Below are 19,804 nucleotides of genomic sequence, written 5' to 3'. Positions count from 1 at the left end.
ACACTGCTGCTGACATTGTTTCTTACTCGCGTTGCGAAAAGCATGTTGTGCTGTCGCTTGTAAACAAATAATCTATGTGTACACGAAGTCATTTCGTTTATTGGCAGCAATATTTGTTGCAACACATAAGCACATGAGAATGGAAAGAAAAAGCCAAATCCATGACCTCCACCAAGGCTTAAGACATTTTTTTAATCTGCAATTTAATCTCCATCTGGATCAAGATCTGTATCAAAATACACATAGTAATAAAATTGCACAAAAATGCCTTTATTCCTAAAATGTGAGTACATCTGGATAAACACAATAAACAAATGCCAAAATTTACAATTTTTTATTGAAATCTGAGATATGCTGCTTAAGGACAAAACAAACAAAGAAAGAATTGGCTTCCGGGGGTCCACAATTTAATGCCCCCTAGAGCAAACACCTTGTTGTTGACTGTATTGTTTTTTTTACTCTGAAAAGTTATGACCGGAAGTCCAGTATTTTGTATGAAGTCTTGCATCTGTGCAGGGAGGCGAGCGGCTGAGTGCCGCAGGCAGCTGAGGTGCACGCCGTTTTATATTATCATGGCTCAGTTTAAATACTGGAGACGCGTGTCCTCTCCTATCTAAAGCACAGTCTGTAGTTCAGAGTCTTCACTCGTAATTTGGGGGAATAAACGGGATTCGCTGCCACCAAACAGTCTGGTGTCGACTGTCTGCCATTTATTTGGGATTAAAATGGTCATCAAGGTTTACATCGCCTCCTCAACTGGCTCTGTCGCGGTGAGTGTTTATTGCAGTCACTCAAATGTGTTACCAAGCTCCTTGACAGATGCGTACACAGCATGCAGGCCTATGAAATAACATGTTTAAATCTTGATGCTCGCTGAACAGGCGAGTATCCACATTTTAATAGGACGTTTTTTTTCCTTCCTGTGGTCGGTTAAATGTATATGTTAGTTCAGCCTGTTGCATTTCTCAAACGGTATTGTGTTTAATATTCCAGTTGGTTTTACAGTCTTGGTTTTAACCCCCACCACCTTAAAAGTGGAGAAGATGAATGAAAAGCTAATTCTTGTAAAACTTTTCCGTCCTATAGGCAGAAGAAAGTACTTGTTTGGAGCGCAAACAAGCCACGAGTAGCCCATTTACACTTATGATGTGTATGTGAACTATGGCCTCATAAGTTATAATAGAATGAAGAGTTTTCTGACTGGCACAGTTGAAACAAAAATAAACATTATTTAGAGTGGGGAGAAGACTAATATTTAACAGATTTTACAGTAAGGATACTAAAAAACAAACACAAAAAACCCTAGTGTATAGTTAGTATAAAATATTTTAGTCTCAAGCTTCAGTGACATAGTTCTAATCTTAAGCGTTCAGTTTCATGTTGAAACCATCATCAGGAGCAGGTAGAAGTGTAAATCTCAGGAACAATGGCTTTTTTTTTTTTTGTAGCTTTATTCCTATATGTATTAAAGGACAGTGGATCTCCTGGTTTCTGGAACAGCCTCTCGACTACTAATTCTAGGGAGGAGAGCCTAAAACTGAGCAGCAGTATCCCGCAGTCAGACTTCGCCTCAGTACACACAGACTGATTTATGTCAGAAGACTTGACTGAAGGGGACATATACTGTGGGTTTTTTGTAGTGTTGAAGTGATTATTCGACTAATCGCTCAACAGAAAGTTACCAGCTATGTGGATAGTCATTAAACATTATCTGGTTTCAGCTTTAATGGATGTGAAGATTTGGTGCTTTTCACCCCTTTTATATCACAAACTAAATATGTTTGGGGTTCTCTTGGTTGGACATTAAAAGACATTGGACAGCATCATTTTGTGCTATGGGAAACTGTAATGGATTGGTCAAAAAAAAAAAATCTATATATTAATCAATAATGAAAATAATAGTTGCAGCTGCAGTCTTATAGTGCGTCTTGGCCTCAGGCTTATGCCACAGAGAACGTCCAGCTGATACTGAGTTTGAGCAGAAAATCATCAAACAACACTCTTGCTTGAATGCTTAAAGTCTTAGGTAATGGGACAAATGAGTAATATATTTATTTTATCATGCTCCTTCTTGGTGGAAGAGGGCAGCACAATCTTTGAGCGTTTACAAAGGAGTTATTTTTAACCCTATGACACATACATTCAAAACACACACAGGCTCTCTCTCTTTCACACACGAAGCAGTTGCGTACATGCTTGAATAGGTCCACCATTTGGATCAGTTATGTGATTGTTGAGCTCATGTGAATGTAATTCACTCTGAATGCTTTTGAATTGAGTTACAAGTGATTGAATAAAGAGGAGAGGTGAGGCTGGATAGCTCAGCTGATTTAAAGTGAAGAGTGTATGTGTGTGCGAAAAAAAAAAAAACTGTACTAGCATGAGATGGAGATGGAGGATGACGACGTTAAAGAAAGTGAAGCCAGTGGTTAGAATCTGGACAACACACAGGAGCAGGCATGTGTGAGCAGAAAAAGATGGACAGAAGGGAAAAGCAACAATCAAAGAACTACAGTGTCCCCATAAAATGAGCAGTTTGCAGCTTTACAACAGCTGATTAGTGGGGCGGAAATCATCAGCGCAGAATGAAGTGCAAATTAGGTTATCCCCCTCTCCTCAAAAGTGTTGGGTTCAGTCTCATCAAATTTTACATTTCGTAAACCTTCATATCTTCGCATTAACTGATTTAATAAATGCTGAAATTTCATGATCGTTATCTACTGTTGCTCAGGACAAGTGTGATATATCAGTTTGTTTTTGTTTTCTGTTACTATGATTTTTCAATGACAAGTCCTCCCTTTGTTCTTGTCTCTTTCTGTCTGTAACTAGAGGATTAGTTCTCTCTTAACCTTGAACTAATCCCTCTATATCAGAAAGTGCTCTCAAACAATGCACACATGCTCATATACTGTAATTTGACTGTGTGTATGTCTTTAATCCTGCATGCACACACACATACACATACACATACACATACACATACACACACTCACACACAAATCTGAACTCATCCATCCCCTGACACACTCACTGTGGGGGCGCCTCTTTAATTATTAAGGCCCATGCTGCCTGCCTTTGAGCTCAAAGGAAGACCCAGTCATTTATACTATGTTGTTCACCAGCAATGTGACATACAGTATTGACTCAGACTTGAAATTAACAGTGGTTCTGTGTGGAGTTTTAACTATTGACCAGAACAAACAGGCGTTTTTCTTTTTAAAAACAGTCAGTATTCTTGTAATTCATTTACTTTTTTGTGGGCTTCAAGATGAAGCTGTTTTATGGCCACACACACACGCACGCACACACACACACACACACACACACACACAGAATCACTGTTAAAGAGACACAACAGATTATTTGAAGATTTGTCTGGGTGTGTGTGTCCATAACTGACTGTCCAGAACAATCCCTTACTGTCTTCAAGGTGAAACAATAGCTCCATTGTGGTGCTCAGCATCCCTAAAATAATGAGCACACATGCACATGTATACACACATAGCACAAAGGGAGTACATCATTCAGTTTCAGTAATTCATTTCCTAGAAAACTGTTTTCAGGGTACTGGATAATTAACGATCATATATAGCCACAAAATAAAAGCTCTTGTTTATATTTGTTCACACTGTGTAATCAGGTTTTTGTGATGTTAATGAATGTTCAAGCATAGATACTGGAGGACTCTGACTCACCATAGAAGGACTTCATTAGTTTTCACAATGGAGGATAAAACAGAGATGCAAAAAGAATGTATGAGTATACAAAGCGGATGCTGTTGCAAGCAGAAGCTTTGAATGTCTGATTCAAAACTTTTTAATAAATTGGAAATTTATTCAATAAAAACATTTCATATTTTGGTGAATTAAAATATTTTTCCCTTCCATCCAAGCCACTTTTGCACTAAGGATCAAGAGGAGAAAGAGGTCCTAGACATTTTAAATTGTGTCTTTGTGTCTAATGTGTATTTATGACCTACTGTGGGAGTTTTCTCCCTTCTAAAATTATCCTTGCAATATCTTTCCACAGAATTCATAAATACTGTCATGCAGATTCACTCACACACAAACAAAGCCATGTTGTCTCAGAGCACACAGGACAGTACCACAGGGAGCTGTTGCATCCATCCCATAGACCACAGCTGGGAAAGTTGATTGCATAACCTTTAGGGTGGGATTCTCTCTTACTATAAATACATCCCTGTACTCTCAGACCAGTAAAAGTGTTCCTTAATCGGAAATCACTGAACAGTGGATTAATGTTCTTCATGTGAAAATAATAATTACTACACCTTATGACCTCTTCTGGAGTCTTTCTGATTTCAAACCTAATCTCCTTCACTAATCAATAATCCTTCTTAATGTCACCATTACTTCCAGAGTTGCTGTGTAGTCAATACATATAATACACTCTGTGTGTGTGTGTGTGTGTGTGTGTGTGTGTGTGTGTGTTTGACTGAGAGAGAAACCCTGCTCTGGTTCGATGGGTGTCAGCTTACTGTTTGTCATTACAGGAGTGTATTAAACACCCAACCACTTGGCCAAGAGCACAGTGCACAGAGGCACGGGGCATGCCACACACACATATGTATCGTCCACCTGCACTTTATGTATACATACGTTTGTTTACTTTAGCTGGCTTTGGCTGTATCCTTGTCATTTGTCTTTCTATGAATTATTTTAAATTTACATCTCTATATCCTTCATACCTCACTTCTACCCTTCTTTAATATCTCCCCACTTCTCCCAAACCAACCCTCCTCCTCCCCCTCCTTTTTCTTCTTTTCAACCACTCCAGGTAAAAAAGCATCAGCAAGCTGTGGTGGGTTTTCTGGAGGCCAATAGAATCAGCTTCCAGGAAGTAGACATCACCATGCTGGAGGAGCAGAGGCTTTGGATGTACCGCAACATACCCCGGGACAAGCAGCCAGAGAAAGGCAACCCGCTGCCTCCACAGATCTTCAATGAAGATCGCTACTGTGGGGTACGATGGTTTATCAGTGATTATAATGAGCAGGTAGCTCTGCACAATTGGAGACAGTGTTGTTTTGCAACTTTTATCTTTAAAGGAACATAGAGGATGGTTATGTTCTAAATAGCTGTCAGAAGAAGTTAGTACGAGGTTGAGCTAACTATGCTGGTGAATGAGTTAGGATGAGTTAGAGCTTGCCAGTTTATGTCCTCCCCTGAGATTGCATGCTACTCTGTAATCCTGTCGTAATCCAGTTTCATGGATGGGGCAGATTATCTGCTCTGCCTGCCGTCACTCTCACTGGCCAAGGTAATCCAACATTACTCTGCAATGTCATGGTCACTGAATTATATTTAAAGCAGCAGTTGACGGACTCTTTGGCAGGCATATTTACAGCCATCTTTCAGATTATGTAACACTCAACATCCTCATTTTTTGCCCCCCCCCCCCCGCCCCCCTTAGGACTATGAAGACTTCTTCCAGTCAAAGGAGAACAACACTGTGTTCGCTTTCCTTGGGCTCAGTTCCCAACCGTCAGCTAAAGTGAGTGACATTGCATACACACATATGCATTGGCTTGTAAGTCATACAAGCACCGCCTCATCTATTCACAGTGCAGGATCAGCAGCTTTGCTTTCTGTGAACTGACAATGAAACATATGATCTGTCACTACCTGGTGTTTCATGCATATCAGCTTTTTTTTAGAGGAAAACAAGAAGTCAGTACATCTGAATTCAACAGCCTCGTATTCTTCCTGCATGTCCTTTAACAAATTTAGAAGATTTATCTACTGTCTCCCAAAGATCCTCTTACAATTTAGATAATCACTGCTCCCACATCAACCAGAGTTAATCTTAGTGCTTAGATGATCCGGAAAACTTATACAGCATGTATATCTCATTTTCATGTGAGAGTTTAAACTACAGTGGTGCTTTTGGAGCAATACGAAATTACAGGGGCCATTTGATGATACTATTGGTGGACACTAAAGGGGCTTATTTCCATCCATCATTAAGGAGCGTTCATTTGATTTTCCTCCAGTCACATCCTTTTTCTCTCTCTCTCTCTCTTCAAGAGGTTCATTGGATAACTCAGTGTGGATTTGATTACATATAAACCAGCAGGATATTGCAGATACATTCAGGCTGGAAACGCTCCTGAGTTTGATGTTTAGCAGGGATATATTTTTAACAGGTATATAATGTTTGGTCTAGAAAATGCAGGAATAACTTATAAGACACAAAGTTGGATTTACTGAATGGCAGGAACAATAAGTGACTAGATTATTAGACTAACTATTGTGCTGTTTTGTCCCAATCTTTCCAGGATTCGGAGTCATAGATCAAACTGCTGGTGTACAACGTCCCGGTAACCTTAAAATATGAGGACACAAAAACTGCATCACTTCCTGTGTTGCATCACATACTTTACCATGTTCCTCCTGCTACGATGCCAGTATTTTGCCAAACCTCGGCCCGCATGGATGTCACCCTGTATGACCTCTCCTGACTTTAAAAACATTCCAGCCTCTTTACTGAAATCTCCAAGAAGTGTCTGACTCTCAAAGAAGGGGATTAACTTTATGTTGGATGCGTTTGTGTTTCCTTTTCATGTTTAACACGCTGTGACATCAAACACTGTTTTCAAAACGCAGTAGCATAAATTCTGTGCAAACTAGAAGACAATGTAGCAGGTCTTTGCATCTGTAGAGCAGTTATTTTAGTGTTAGGTTAGTCTACAGTGCAGTGGACAAACCACCTGAATACACGTCTGTGTTTGTATCGGTCTCAGTCAGCAGCTGTTAATGAAGGCTGTGTTAAGTGAGGGGGAGCTGAGAGGCAGCACTTAATGCAACCTGAAACAACCTGAGGCCTAGCCATTGAGTGCGGATGGGTGTGTGTGTGTGTGTGTGTGTGTGTGTGTGTGTGTGTGTGTGTGTGTGTGTGTGTGTGTGTGTGTGTGTGTGTGTGTGTGTGTGCATGTGCACGTGCACGTACAGGTTTATGTGTACATGTGTGGGAGTGAGAATGCTTTCCCAGAGGAGACAGTGACAGACACTGCAGCTTAATACAAAACAGATGAGACCAAATGCTGCGAATCCTAAAGAATATTCTTAATAATACTTAATATCCTTGCTGACATTCATGTTTAGTTTGTGGTCACTGTAATCAAATAATACATAACCTGTTCTTATATCATTCCACTGCCAGTATGAATAAAGTACAAGGTTGGCATTATTATATATGTTTTTCTTATTTTCTGCAAATCCCAACCAAAAACAACAACGTATTATCTCTCAGTATGTTCTGACTTCTCTACCATGTCTGTGGCACTTAGTCCCAAGCCCATTTGTTGAAACTGAAGATGGAAATCTTTAAAAACAGGATTCATACATAGAGTTTCACTTTTTAAAAAAAGGCTCAGGCTGTTGTCAGCAAATGTTACTCAAACAGGAGTAAATAGCATATTTGTAGCCTGTGGATAACACTGTTCCTGATCTAGCTGTGATAATGTTAGAATCGCAAACACTGCTGAAAAATTAAAAAACGAAAATAAGTTCTTTGTTCTAATGTAGAAAAAGGAATGTTTGATTCAGTGCTGTTTACACGTTCCTTTTTTTCCTGCTTGTGAGAAAATGAATCCTGTTTGTGACATGATCATCCTGTTTGTTGGGCCACTCATCGTGCCCCCTTGCCCCAGACAAGTTGTGATGTCCTTTCCCATCAGACAATGATGCATATATCTGTAATCATTTACCAAGACATCAATATGTACTTAACCTGCTGTCCTCGCCAAACCTCAGTATTCTCTAGTTCTGTCATGAGTAGAGAATACTGATAGAAGACTGAGAAGACTGAGATCACTGTGTCTGTTACTCTTTTCTGTTTTACTGCTTCTGTTCAATTGTTTATAAGAAAGAGGTGGGCTGGGGCAAGCAGTACATTGAAAAGCTGAAATAAACAAGTAGTGCCATGACTGTAACTTTAAGTGTTTGTCATACCGACAAACTGTCATGGCTTACGGGAATGCTTAAATTGAATGAAGCCATCATTAATTTTATTAGTATCACCTGTGCAGTCAAATCACTGGTACAAAAAAGGTCTATTCATCCAACAGTAACTCAGTTCAAAATTCCCATCCATGAACATCATGGCTCAGTATAAAGTCCCCTATAAGAACGCATTTCTATGACTTTTTTTTTTTGACTCCTTCAGAGCTTGATCAGTGTTCAAAAATGCTAGGGCTTCCTTGTGTGATACATAAAGTATGAGTTAAATGTGGATATGCACACTTAACTCATAGTTAAATGTGCATATGCAAGTGTGAATCAGTGAGTATGAAGGAAAAAGTAAGAATTCTGTGATTTTTTGTTAATGTGATGTAAAAAACACCAAGGGGAAGTTCAAGATGTGGTGATTTTGTGAGATGGGGAGCTGCATGTTTTTTGTGAAGTGGACACATGCAACTGTAACCGAAGCCGGATTAGGGAAATTCATTAGGTGAGCAAACGGATGGCTAAATCACACAACTCAAAATGCTGAGTAGACAAGTCAGTTAGGCAACATCACACAGGCTACAATCTAACAGTATTCTCTTGTGAACAAGAAGTCAAAAGAACAGTGAGTCCAGGAAATTGGCTGAGGTGAATAACCACATACAGAGACTGAGGAAAGGAACAAAAAACACAACATTTCAGATTAAATCAGATTTAATCCACTTCTCAAGTACACAGCCCTTTTGATTGAATTCATTTACTGACATGGATGATGCTTATTGATCAACAGAAGAAAAAAAAAGTCAGTTACCCAAAAAGTTGTCTCTAGCCAGATGTTAAAAAGGCAACATGTCTTGTAAATGCAATACCCATAACACAATAAGTATGGTAAGTATGCACAAAACAGTGCAGTACACGGCCCCCAATTATGAGTACCACACTATAATACATTGTAGTTATCCCAGTAACAACCCAGTTATTATTAGATCACCTGGCAAACAGTTGTTAACAGGTGAAACTGATGCCATTTATGCAAATATGTTCTGATAAAACATGAACACATTGCTTGATATTTTTGATTTTGCATCTGATTGCCCCACACTTTCTTTTAAGACACTTTGAGAATGGTCAGAGATCTACTTGCAGAGTCAATTGTGGTTCCGAAGGTACAGTAATGATACAAGCAAATTCTGGTGGTTAACTGGAAGACAGTGTAGGGTGGGTAATAGTTTGAGATCCCAAACAGGAACTGGATAAATACAAAAATTACCGTTGCTCAGAGTTTCGCAAGGGGAAGTGCGCATCATTCCTCATCTCAGACAGTTAGGTATGGTCAGTCAATCATTTGTGGAAGCATTTGTGTTGCCTCAGACTGTAATTATTCTGTTATTCTGATGAGCAAAAAAACCTGCATCAAATCACTTTGTAAGGTAAGAAAATTATACATTTCACTGTTTTGGGTAAATAATTCTTCTTCAGCCTGAAGTTTTGTGAACCTAACCAATAGGATAGGATCTTGTTCAATATGGTTTTATGGATTTACAACAGACAAAAATGACCCAGACATTTTTTGCAGCATAATCTATGTCTTGTCAAGACAAATGATCACTTTAATCAGAATGACATTTTATATGCATGTTTTTAAAAATGCATAATAATACCAAAGAATGCCAATGTCAGATCATTTTCAGTCTACTGCAAAGCAAAGCTCATATTTATAATGTAAAAGTATATTTAAATGTGTGTTATATGTAAAAGTATACTTATATATATTGTATTTAGGATATTTTATACCACTTTAGTGAATTCAGAAAAGGGGGGAAATGGCTGGGCTATGTACAAATTCAACATAAAAAGGACTGTTGTGAATGGTAAGCAGAGGTGGGAGGGGATATCTGCTGGGTTTAGCTTTAGGAGACGGTGGTCGGCTCATAACAACTCTCCTTTTGATCTGCATTTCCCTTTTATTTTTCTACAGCCAATCCTTTACCTTGTCCTTAAATCACTGTTGCCGTTGTAAATAACTGCTTGCAATTATTATGTTAATTGTGGGTGTGTTTTCCTGATGAATATAATGTCTTTTTCAAATAGAAATCTAGATATTGTGTAAAACAAAATGAAATCTAATCTTATCCTCAGTCTTTAATGATTGATCAGAATGTCAACATGCATCCAGTTTGCAGTCCAAGTCCAGGCAGTCCCTTTTATTCAATTTCTGGAACAGTACATGCCACTTCTATTCTTTGGAAATGTCAAATATGATTTATTTTCAGTTGTGAGCTCATTTCAATAGCTTCCCAGACGTGTTGAATTTTAAAGGTAAGAGGACTGCTTAGTCACCTTTTGGTGGAAAAAAAAAAAAAAAGGCTTAATGGTTTCCAAAAACCAGCTTTTTTTCCCCTTTTTTTCTGGTCTGCTAAAGACAGATGAGGCAATACATCAGAAAATTTTACCGTTTGTTAATGAAGAATAACAATACTTCTTTTTCTATTTTATTGTCCCATGACAGCATTTGACTTACTCTGAAGACACAATATGATCTTCATATCTGCTGAAAAAGTACACTTTGTTCTTTATTTGTCAATAGGTGAGTTTCTATTTTGTCAATTTGACTTCTTCATCTTCTTTTTTTAATTTCTTCAGTGTGGTCAAAGTTGTTTGGTTTCATTCCTTCAAAATCAAAAGAGAGATGAAGTGAAGTGAGAGTCTGAACATTTGTGTCAAAAGAAATATATCTTCACATGCAGTATTTTATTGATAAAGCCCCCCCCCCCCCCATTGTTCTTTCTCTGATCAGTGTGGCACAGTTGATACTGGACAATTGTGAGGGGCTTATCCTAATAAATTTGGCAGGTTACAGCACTGACTGCTGTCTATTTACTGGATAATATTGCTTCAAATGTTAATGACTGTCATTTTCTTGTACATTTCTGCTGTAGGTCTACTGAGTCTACCACTGCTTACAGGTCAGTAAGTTTTATGTTTCATTCCTGAAAACATGCATTTTTTAAAGTCTACACCCTTATAAAATAAAAAGGGACTTTTTGTTATCAAGTTTATGGTGACGCAGCCTGCAGTTATATACTTTCATTTTTTAATTTCCAGAATGTGAGAAAGTTAGGCTGATGGGGACTTCACGTTGCTCTGGTAGAGTGGAGGTCCACTACAGTGACAGCTGGGGAACAGTGTGTGATGATCACTGGACCATTGCCAATGCTGACGTGGTGTGTCGCGAGTCAAACTGTGGCACAGCTCTCGAAGCCAAGAAAGGTGCCTTCTTTGGACAGGGAAAGGATAACATTTGGTTGGACGATGTGCAATGTACTGGTCACGAAACTTCCATCCTCAAGTGCTCACACAAACAATTTGGGGATCATAACTGTGGCCACGGTGAAGATGCTGGGGTTATCTGTTCAGGTAAGACTGACAAATGTTTGCTTGACCCACTTTTACTGCTGGCTGAGGCCTTACTGTATGTTCAACAGGTACATCGAGAGTGGTATATGAATGTTCTTGAAATGTCAGACTAACATCAGTTACACACACAGATAACTTACGAAATCAAGCAACAAAAAATTTTGTTCCTCATCAAGAAGTTGCCATGAAATGTGGAACTGTCAAGTAAGATTGTGAAATAATACAGCTGTGGAGAAAAGCAGCTTACACAGCATTTATCTTAGCAACTAATCATATTCTTGTATTGCCCCAATAGCGATTGTACTGTCAGTTCAGTTTGTTGTCTGCTTGATGATTGCTTCCTGTGATGGCAATGATCTTGTAGCAAAAGCACAACAACAAGGTCAGCACATGGCCATCTGCTGCAAATGTAAAGTGCAAAGGGCATGAGGCAAAGATTGCAGAAAAACATAGCAGCTACCAGATGACCGTGTTCAGGTGTCTGTGTGTTTGATCCAAAGTCATCATGCAGTCGCGTGCTTCCTCCTCATGTTACCTTCATTCTTCTTGTTTCAACTTATGTGCTTATTTGTGCTTATTTGCTATGATAGATTTTTAGGAGTATTTAAAGGAGTGATCTACTATGATGGGTGGGCTGTATATTGTTTTTTTGTCATTTATTTTATTTAACAGGGACAGTGCATAGCTTTCAGCCATACCAGAGTTAGCTATCAGCTAATTTTCATCTGTAGTCCCTGAGCAGGAACAAGATACATTTGCAATTGTGCTTCCATAAAGTCTGGGAAGAGATGCTGCCCCTTTATGCTAAGCTATGTGTAACATAGCTGCTCTTAACTTCCTACAGTTTATACTGTTTGCTCAGCAACTATTCAGAAAAAAGAAAACCTAGCTGAAATATAATTGTGAATTGCTTTTGTTTGTTTATTTGTTTTTTTAGACTTTTTTTTTTTGGACAGATTAAACCAAGAGAAATGTGTTAATTAGTGAGTTTAGTGGTGCTGGTAGGTGGATACTGTCTGCTGGAAAAGAGACAGGCTAGCTGTTCCACCCTGCTTCCACTCTTTAAGGTAAGCTAAGCTAACTGGCTGCTGGCTGCAGCCTTATATTTATCAGACAGAAATAAGAGTGTCATCAACCTTCTCATAAAACTCTGTATTTTCCAAAATGTCGAACTTATTCCTTAACATCCCCACCCGTCTTTTTTGTCCTTAAAGTGACTGTAAGGTAGCTTCGAGGTTGTTAAAGTAATCTCACTCTGAACTTTCTGCTACCGTATTAGCGTGCAAGCTAATCTTATTGTAAACCATATTAGTTGATTTTATTTCTATCTCTGACCACATTATTTGCAGAGCATGTGCGGCTGGTCAATGGAAGCAATCGGTGTAACGGCAGAGTGGAAATCTATCATGATGGCCACTGGAAACGATCATGTAGCAGTGACTGGGGCAAAGAAGAAGCCGATGTGGTGTGTCAAGAGATTAGCTGTGGTGCTCCTATTGTTCAGACTACAGCTCTATATTTTGGAGAGGCCCCTGAACTACCTGGAATCAAAACGTCTTGTTCTGGAAATGAGACTTCTGTTTCACAGTGCACACTCCAAGATTTCAAGGAAACCTGTGTTGATGCTACTGTTTACTGTACAAGTAAGTGATCCACGTGTTCAGATTACTACATCTGTAATTTTGTGGTTAAATGTACATGGTTATATTATTTGAGAAGCCTCTCAATAAGCACGCCCTTGACTTTTTCTTTTCACTCTAACAGACAGTAAACCAATTCGCTTGGTGAATGGGACTAATCGGTGCTCTGGTCGAGTGGAAATCCACCATGATGGACAGTGGGGAACAGTTTGTGATGACAGATGGGGGATACAGGAAGCAGCTGTCGCATGCCGGGAGATGAACTGTGGGAATGCTCTCTCAGTCAAGTACAGGGCTTTCTACGGCAGAGGTCAGGGCCAGGTTTGGTTGGATGATATTGAGTGTACTGGTGAAGAGAAGTCACTTGGTGAATGCCCTCACAGAGGTTTTGGAGAACATGACTGTGACCACAATGAAGACGCTGGTGTTGAATGCTCAGGTAACACATGCTCTTCTCTGTTATTTACAAATGTAATATTTCGTTATTCGGTAAAAATGCTAATTGGTTTTCCCATGCAAGTAAAGTATGTCATTGCTGAAATATTATTATACTATATATATATATTCTAATCATCATCATCATTTTATTCTTGAATATTTTAAAATACAAAGCCTCTTTTTTTACTGCTTATCTTCCAGAGACAGTCAGATTGATCAATGGGACTGACCGATGTTCTGGCAGACTGGAGGTCTTCCACAATAACCAATGGGGTGTGATTTGTAATAATAATTGGGGCCAAAAAGAGGCTTCATTGGTGTGTAAGGAACTCGCCTGTGGAAATCCAAAAAATCCCCACGAAAACTTAAATTTTGGTGAAAGTGGACTGAGAGCGTTTAGAAGTACATGCTCTGGCAATGTGAGCTCCATCAGCCAGTGTGAACTTCAGGAATACACAGGGGCATGCAATACTGTTTCTCTTTCATGTACAGGTAAGACACAAAAAATAGGGATAAACTAAAGCAGGCAGAATATCAAGAGTAGCCAAAAAAAAAAAAAAAAAAAAAAAATTAAGGATCTGAAAAGATTAGTTTCTGAATTTCTATATAAGGCTGAAAATGTGTACTAATCTGCAGCTAAGTATTGAAAATATATAGCATTGGTTTTACATTACAATTCATTTATGACAGTTCAGCTCAACTTAAAAGTTAAAGCAAAGTGAATAGGGTTGGGATGCCAGTGTTAGTGGTAACGATACCACATGGTTACAATTATTTTTAACTACAGCTGTCTTTTTACCTGATAGTCAATAAAAAATGTCACGTTTAATTTTTTGAGTTTAGGTTGTAAAAATCTCTAACATGAGTGGACCTGTCCTCAGGTAATCCACCACTACGGCTTGTCAATGGCACTGACCGCTGCTCTGGCAGAGTGGAGATTCTGCATAATGGCCAGTGGGGAACAGTGTGCGATGACGAGTGGGACATCAAAGATGCTCAGGTTGTGTGCAGAACCATGGACTGTGGAACAGCTCAAACAGCCAAATCTAGTGCCTTCTTTGGTCAAGGCCAAGGAGACATCTGGCTGGACGATGTCAGATGTTCTGGGAATGAGACTTCCCTTGTGCACTGCCAACATCCCTCCTTTGGAGAAAATAACTGTGGTCATGGTGAAGATGCTGGTGTGGTGTGTTCAGGTATCATCTCGGTTATTACTCTGCTGTGTAGTTCACTCCTCTTTGTTAGCATGCTACTTACTTCATTTGATAAGGTAGCATTTATGCTTACACTTTTATGTAACATCTTATTCCCTCAGGTGAATATTTTGCTGATTATTTCCAAGAATTAAACTGCTATATCACAGTTATTTCTGCAAAATTATATCAGTCAGAATATCACATACAGCCTGTGTCCAAACATCAAATAACTAATTCTTGATACTCTATTTTGCGCTGCAGCAACCATTAGAGTGATCAATGGGACTGATCAGTGCTCAGGCAGGGTGGAGGTCTACCATGAAGGCCATTGGTCGCCAGCATATAATGTTAACTGGGGAATGCATGAAGCTGCAGTGGTGTGCAGAGAGATGAACTGTGGAGATCCTGTCAAGGTCACAAGGTCATTTGGTCAAGGCAGCAATCTGAGAGGGTATAAGGTCAGCTGCACCGGTAGAGAGAGCTCTCTTACTCAGTGCTCACTCATACCATATGAAAGGACCGGCCAGATTCATGTTGAGGAGGCAGCTGTTCAATGTTCAGGTAAGACTTGAAGTTGAACTGAAATTTGAATCCGCCTCATTTGCTGTGCAAGTAAATTTTAAATATAATAAAATATAACAGCTACTGTACATATTTCGGATACAACCCATGTTTCAGTTGGAAAATAAGCACAATTTCAGTATTTTGTACTCTATTTTAGTGCCAGCCTTCACATATCTTCACATATATCAACATTTCCAGGCAATGTGAAATTGACCAATGGATCCAACCACTGTGCCGGAAAAGTGGAGTTTTACGACAAAGGCCAGTGGAGGACTGTGTGTGGTGAATCCTGGGATATGAGTGATGCCACAGTGGTGTGCAGGCAGCTGAATTGCGGGAAGGCTGATAAGATTACCACCATGGTTGAGTATGGGCACGGCACAGGACAGACCTGGATCGATCAAATCGAATGCAATGGAATGCAGTCTACACTGACTCAGTGCCCACAAAGATCATATACAGACAAAACTTGCAACATCACCTCAGTTGCTGGTGTTGTTTGTGCAGGTAAGAGAAAGCATTCACAAAAATAACTCCTAGAACAGTTTGAGGATCAATAATGACATGATGAAAAAAATCATGCATGTCGTTCTTTGAGTGATCTCAATGTGGCATTCGTTATCCCCTGTAGCTTCATCACTAAATTCATAATCCATCAGTTTATCACCAAAAAAATGACTGATGCTTAAAGCCTTGTTATAGCAATGATTTGATTAATTAAACGAACTGCAAATGACAGTTCTAGAGTGTGACAATTTATGATTTTTATCTACCATATCTTTGACTATTTTATAATCACTGTAGTTTACTTGACTTCACAGGAAGTTTGGAAGTCCGGTTGGCTAATGGTAAGGACGACTGCTCTGGCAGAGTAGAGGTCCGTCACGGTGAGGTGTGGCAAACAGTGTGTGACGCAGACTGGACCCTGAGTAAAGCTGAGGCAGTGTGTCAGCTGCTGGAGTGTGGACGTGCTGTGAACGCTCCCGGCGGCGCCCATTTTGGTCAGGGCACAGGATCAGTAGTGGAGGCTAATGATTCATGTTTTGACAACGTGACATCTCTTCAGCAGTGTTCACTCAAAGGTTTCAGAGCAGCAACATGTGGCCATGAACGTGATGCTGGAGCAATCTGTGCAGGTAAAAAACATTCTTTCTTGCCTCTGCGACCATGGCTGTGGTGCCCCTGAGCAAGGCACCGATCCACCACAGCTCTCCGGGCGCCTCATTGGGCAGCCCCCTGCCCCAGCGTCTCTAGTGCATGTGCATGCTTGTGTGTGTGTTTCGTTCACTTGGTGTGGGTAAAATGCAGAGAGTAATTTCCCCAGAAGGGATCAATAAAGTAATTAAAATTAAAAAAATTTAATAAATTAAATTATTTGTAGAATTGTTTGTAAATGCATGTCTCAGGGACTGTCCTTTGCATTTATACTGACTTAATTTTTGTATTTTTGTATGCAGCACAGCTTCGTTTGGTTGGCGGCACAGCTAAATGCTCTGGTAGGGTGGAGGTTCTCTATAAAGGCCAGTGGGGAACTGTGTGCGATGATGATTGGGAACTAAGCAATGCCGATGTGGTGTGTAGACAGCTTGGTTGTGGTCATGCAGTTTCTGCTCCTGCAAGTGCCCACTTTGGTAGAGGCACTGGTCCAATATGGTTGGATAATGTGGGTTGTACGGGCCAAGAGTCTGCTCTCACACACTGTTCGCATCCCGGGTTTGGAGAGAATAACTGCGGGCACGGCGAAGATGCTGGTGTCATCTGTTTAGGTAAGGCTCACTATGAATCTATGACTGAAGTCATTACCTTCCAACTGGAGGTAATTAATCTGTTTGTTGATATGACACAACAAACTAATTACAATTTATTATCAATTTCAGGTGCTCTATCGAAACCTCAAATCTCTTTGAGTCCTGGTTCAGAGGTAAACTGGGGTGACAGAGTTGAAATCACCTGCTCTGTAGAAACAGAACTCTCGGGCGGGACATTCGTCCTGAAAACGACCCAAGGATTTAAATTGGAAAAATTCTCTGAACACGACTCTGTAACCTTTCCCTTCCCTGCAGTGGACTTCAGCCACAAGGGGTCATACTTCTGTGAATATCAAAAGAAATTGACCAGTCAAGTCATCTATTATCCTCAAGGAGATCCTGCTGACCTGTCTGTTAAAGGTCAGTAATTTTGTCCTTTCTCTGTCCAGTTGAACATAAATGTTGGAAGTTTGACTGCGCAAGACTGCAAACAGGTTTTATGATGTATATGAGGTGTACATGACAAATGTGTCTTTACACTTCAGTGCACCTCGAGAAGCCCATCATCTCGCTGACGTCTCCTCATGCAATGGTGATCTTCACCCCGGACCAAATATCGGTCAACCAGGGAAGCAGCTTCTCCATCACTTGCTCTATTTATTCCAAATATCCTGGAGGAGTCTTCCATCTGATGAACTCTAAAATGAACACCACTGAAATTAAGGAAGCATTTGGCCACCATATCTTCTACCTAGCTTACTTTGAATTCCCTGCAATAGACTTTAAACACCAAGGAGACTATACCTGTGTCTATGCTGTTAACATCTCCTCAATGTCCTTCAGCTCTGTTCCCTCAAAGTCCATCCAAGTCACTGTAGTCGGTAAGACCCAAAGAAGATGAATTTATTTGCATTTCCACAGTGATTTTAGCTAGTTTTCTCCTTGCTGATTCCACTAAATGATATTTCGATCCCTACAGGGACCTCGTCATCTTCAGTTATCTCAGGAACTGTGGCTGGTCTAGTGGTGTTGCTGCTCGTGCTGCTTATAGGCTTCCTGGTCTGGAGAAGAAGATGGCGTGTTTCCAGTAAGTGACAGACACACTTTTTATGTTACAAAATTACCTTTTGTGCCGGTTTTGTATTAATGTCACATAAGTTGTCTATATGGTTTCAAGCTGCACCAGCAATGGAAAAGAATTATTGTGTGAAGTGATTAGTGCTGGTTGTTCTGACAAACCCTCAGATAATCACCAATGCTACACTTAAGTGGCAAAAAAAAAAAAAAAAAAATAATGAATTCTGTATTTCATTCATCTCAAAACTGTTAAAAGAAGGACTTCTTATGTCATGACTTTTTTTTATACTTTTCAGATACCGTGGTTCAGTTTGTTAACAGGTTTGGAGGACCAATAAAACAAGATTTGGAAGACAAAGGCAATGGAGCACTCAGTGGAATGTAAGAAAAAAGGCGCACCACAACATATATATTTTATTTTAGATCTAACAACATATAAGGCAATATTCAATTTGTCGTGTGTGTGTGTATATATATATATATATATATATATATATATATATATATATATATATATATATATATATATATATATATATAATAATTGTCACCCTCTTTATCTCAGGGACCACAATGCCAAAGTGAATGAGAGTGTTGGACACAGCCGTAGCCCAGAATACAAGACTATGGATGACGAGTTTGATGGCCCTGTTGAGAGCGTCTCTGAAGATCTGCCTGGCAAAGTGTGTTATGAGCTTGAACCACTCGTTCTCTCGTGAAAACTAAATGACTCAAAGAATAACCTGCGTCACGTGGTTTCACAAAATGAAAAAAAATTGAAGAGAAATGCAACACCAGGCTAAAAAGTTTCTCTGCTCTCTCTGGTTGAATGTTTCATTTCTGGGGCACCCGTAAGCTCACCCTGTAGTGATGTTGTGGTGTACTGGCACCCGCTGGGGTATACTAATTCATCGAAGCAGTGAATTCAGTGAACCAAACCAGATCAGCTGGTGTTATATTGCTCTTTAAGCTAGACCATAGGAACATTTAAGACTCATGTTAATTGTGTTTTTATAACTCTTTTGGGTAAACAAATAATTCAGAAATCTACCAACTCAAATTGATGCTGTATTATTTACTTAATAAGCTTTAGAAATTTTTCTTTTAAATTGAAAATGTAATTTTAAATAACATATACGATGCCGTACGTTTCACTTTATTAAAGATTCTCTGCAACATTTATACATATTCCTGTAGTAATTTTTATTTTTATTTTCTGGGAGATTCTGCAAGGTTCACTGACCTGTTAGAATGTACTGATCATGGATGGCACATTAGCTTTTGCTTTATATTGTCTTTGTACTGCATGATAATTTGCTTTTTTTTTTGTTGCATCTGAGTGCTGATCAATAAATTTATAGTTCTTGCAACACTTCATTTAACGAGTTGTTACTATTAACATTCACAATGGTTTTATTCAAGTGTCCCAATAAGCCATGATAGTGTAACAGTGAGTGAAAAAAAGGCCTTCAACAAAAAAGGCCTATGTAATAGAGAAAAAGATATAGTATTTTCCTCTGAAATCAGGTGACGCACAAGTATAAAGAAGCACAAACTGGAAATACTCAAGTCAAGTAGTTCTAAACTGTGGTAAAGAATAGTACTTGAGTAAATGTAATTAGTTACTTTCCACCACTGGTAGGACTATGCGAGTGTTAGTGCTTTCACAATTGCTGCAGACAGGCTACAACAGGAAAGGCAGTCAGACTCAGACTACTGGGTGTGCCCAGGCAGGCAGGTAAGCCGTGTCCAAACCT

General features: G+C 39.4%; 2 protein-coding genes across 3 annotated transcripts; both read left to right on the top strand.

The window, feature by feature from the left end:
- The first annotated feature begins 639 nt into the window (after nt 1-639).
- On the top strand, nt 640-8,063 carry sh3bgrl2 (SH3 domain binding glutamate-rich protein like 2). Its single transcript, XM_041063727.1, has 4 exons — nt 640-770; nt 4,798-4,983; nt 5,434-5,514; nt 6,299-8,063. The coding sequence occupies exons 1-4, from the start codon at nt 726-728 to the stop codon at nt 6,311-6,313; spliced, it is 327 nt and encodes a 108-aa protein (XP_040919661.1). The 5' UTR covers nt 640-725; the 3' UTR covers nt 6,314-8,063.
- Nucleotides 8,064-9,246: 1,183 nt separating this feature from the next.
- LOC121199541 (deleted in malignant brain tumors 1 protein-like) lies at nt 9,247-19,419 on the top strand. Of its 2 annotated transcripts, none has more exons than XM_041064322.1 (17): nt 9,247-9,397; nt 10,477-10,554; nt 10,907-10,933; nt 11,073-11,384; nt 12,734-13,027; nt 13,149-13,463; nt 13,664-13,954; nt 14,344-14,658; nt 14,920-15,219; nt 15,421-15,729; nt 16,044-16,358; nt 16,680-16,988; nt 17,100-17,390; nt 17,516-17,851; nt 17,950-18,057; nt 18,344-18,428; nt 18,613-19,419. In XM_041064322.1, the coding sequence occupies exons 2-17, from the start codon at nt 10,503-10,505 to the stop codon at nt 18,764-18,766; spliced, it is 3,813 nt and encodes a 1,270-aa protein (XP_040920256.1). In that variant the 5' UTR covers nt 9,247-9,397; nt 10,477-10,502; the 3' UTR covers nt 18,767-19,419. The 2 variants fall into 2 exon arrangements, with proteins under 2 accessions (XP_040920256.1, XP_040920255.1); XM_041064321.1 differs by lacking the exon at nt 9,247-9,397 and adding an exon at nt 10,135-10,286.
- The last annotated feature ends 385 nt before the right edge of the window (nt 19,420-19,804 follow it).

The sequence above is a fragment of the Toxotes jaculatrix genome, chromosome 19, assembly GCF_017976425.1.
Source record: "Toxotes jaculatrix isolate fToxJac2 chromosome 19, fToxJac2.pri, whole genome shotgun sequence".
Classification (NCBI taxonomy): Eukaryota; Metazoa; Chordata; class Actinopteri; family Toxotidae; genus Toxotes; species Toxotes jaculatrix.
This window is presented reverse-complemented; position numbering and strand designations above follow the sequence as displayed.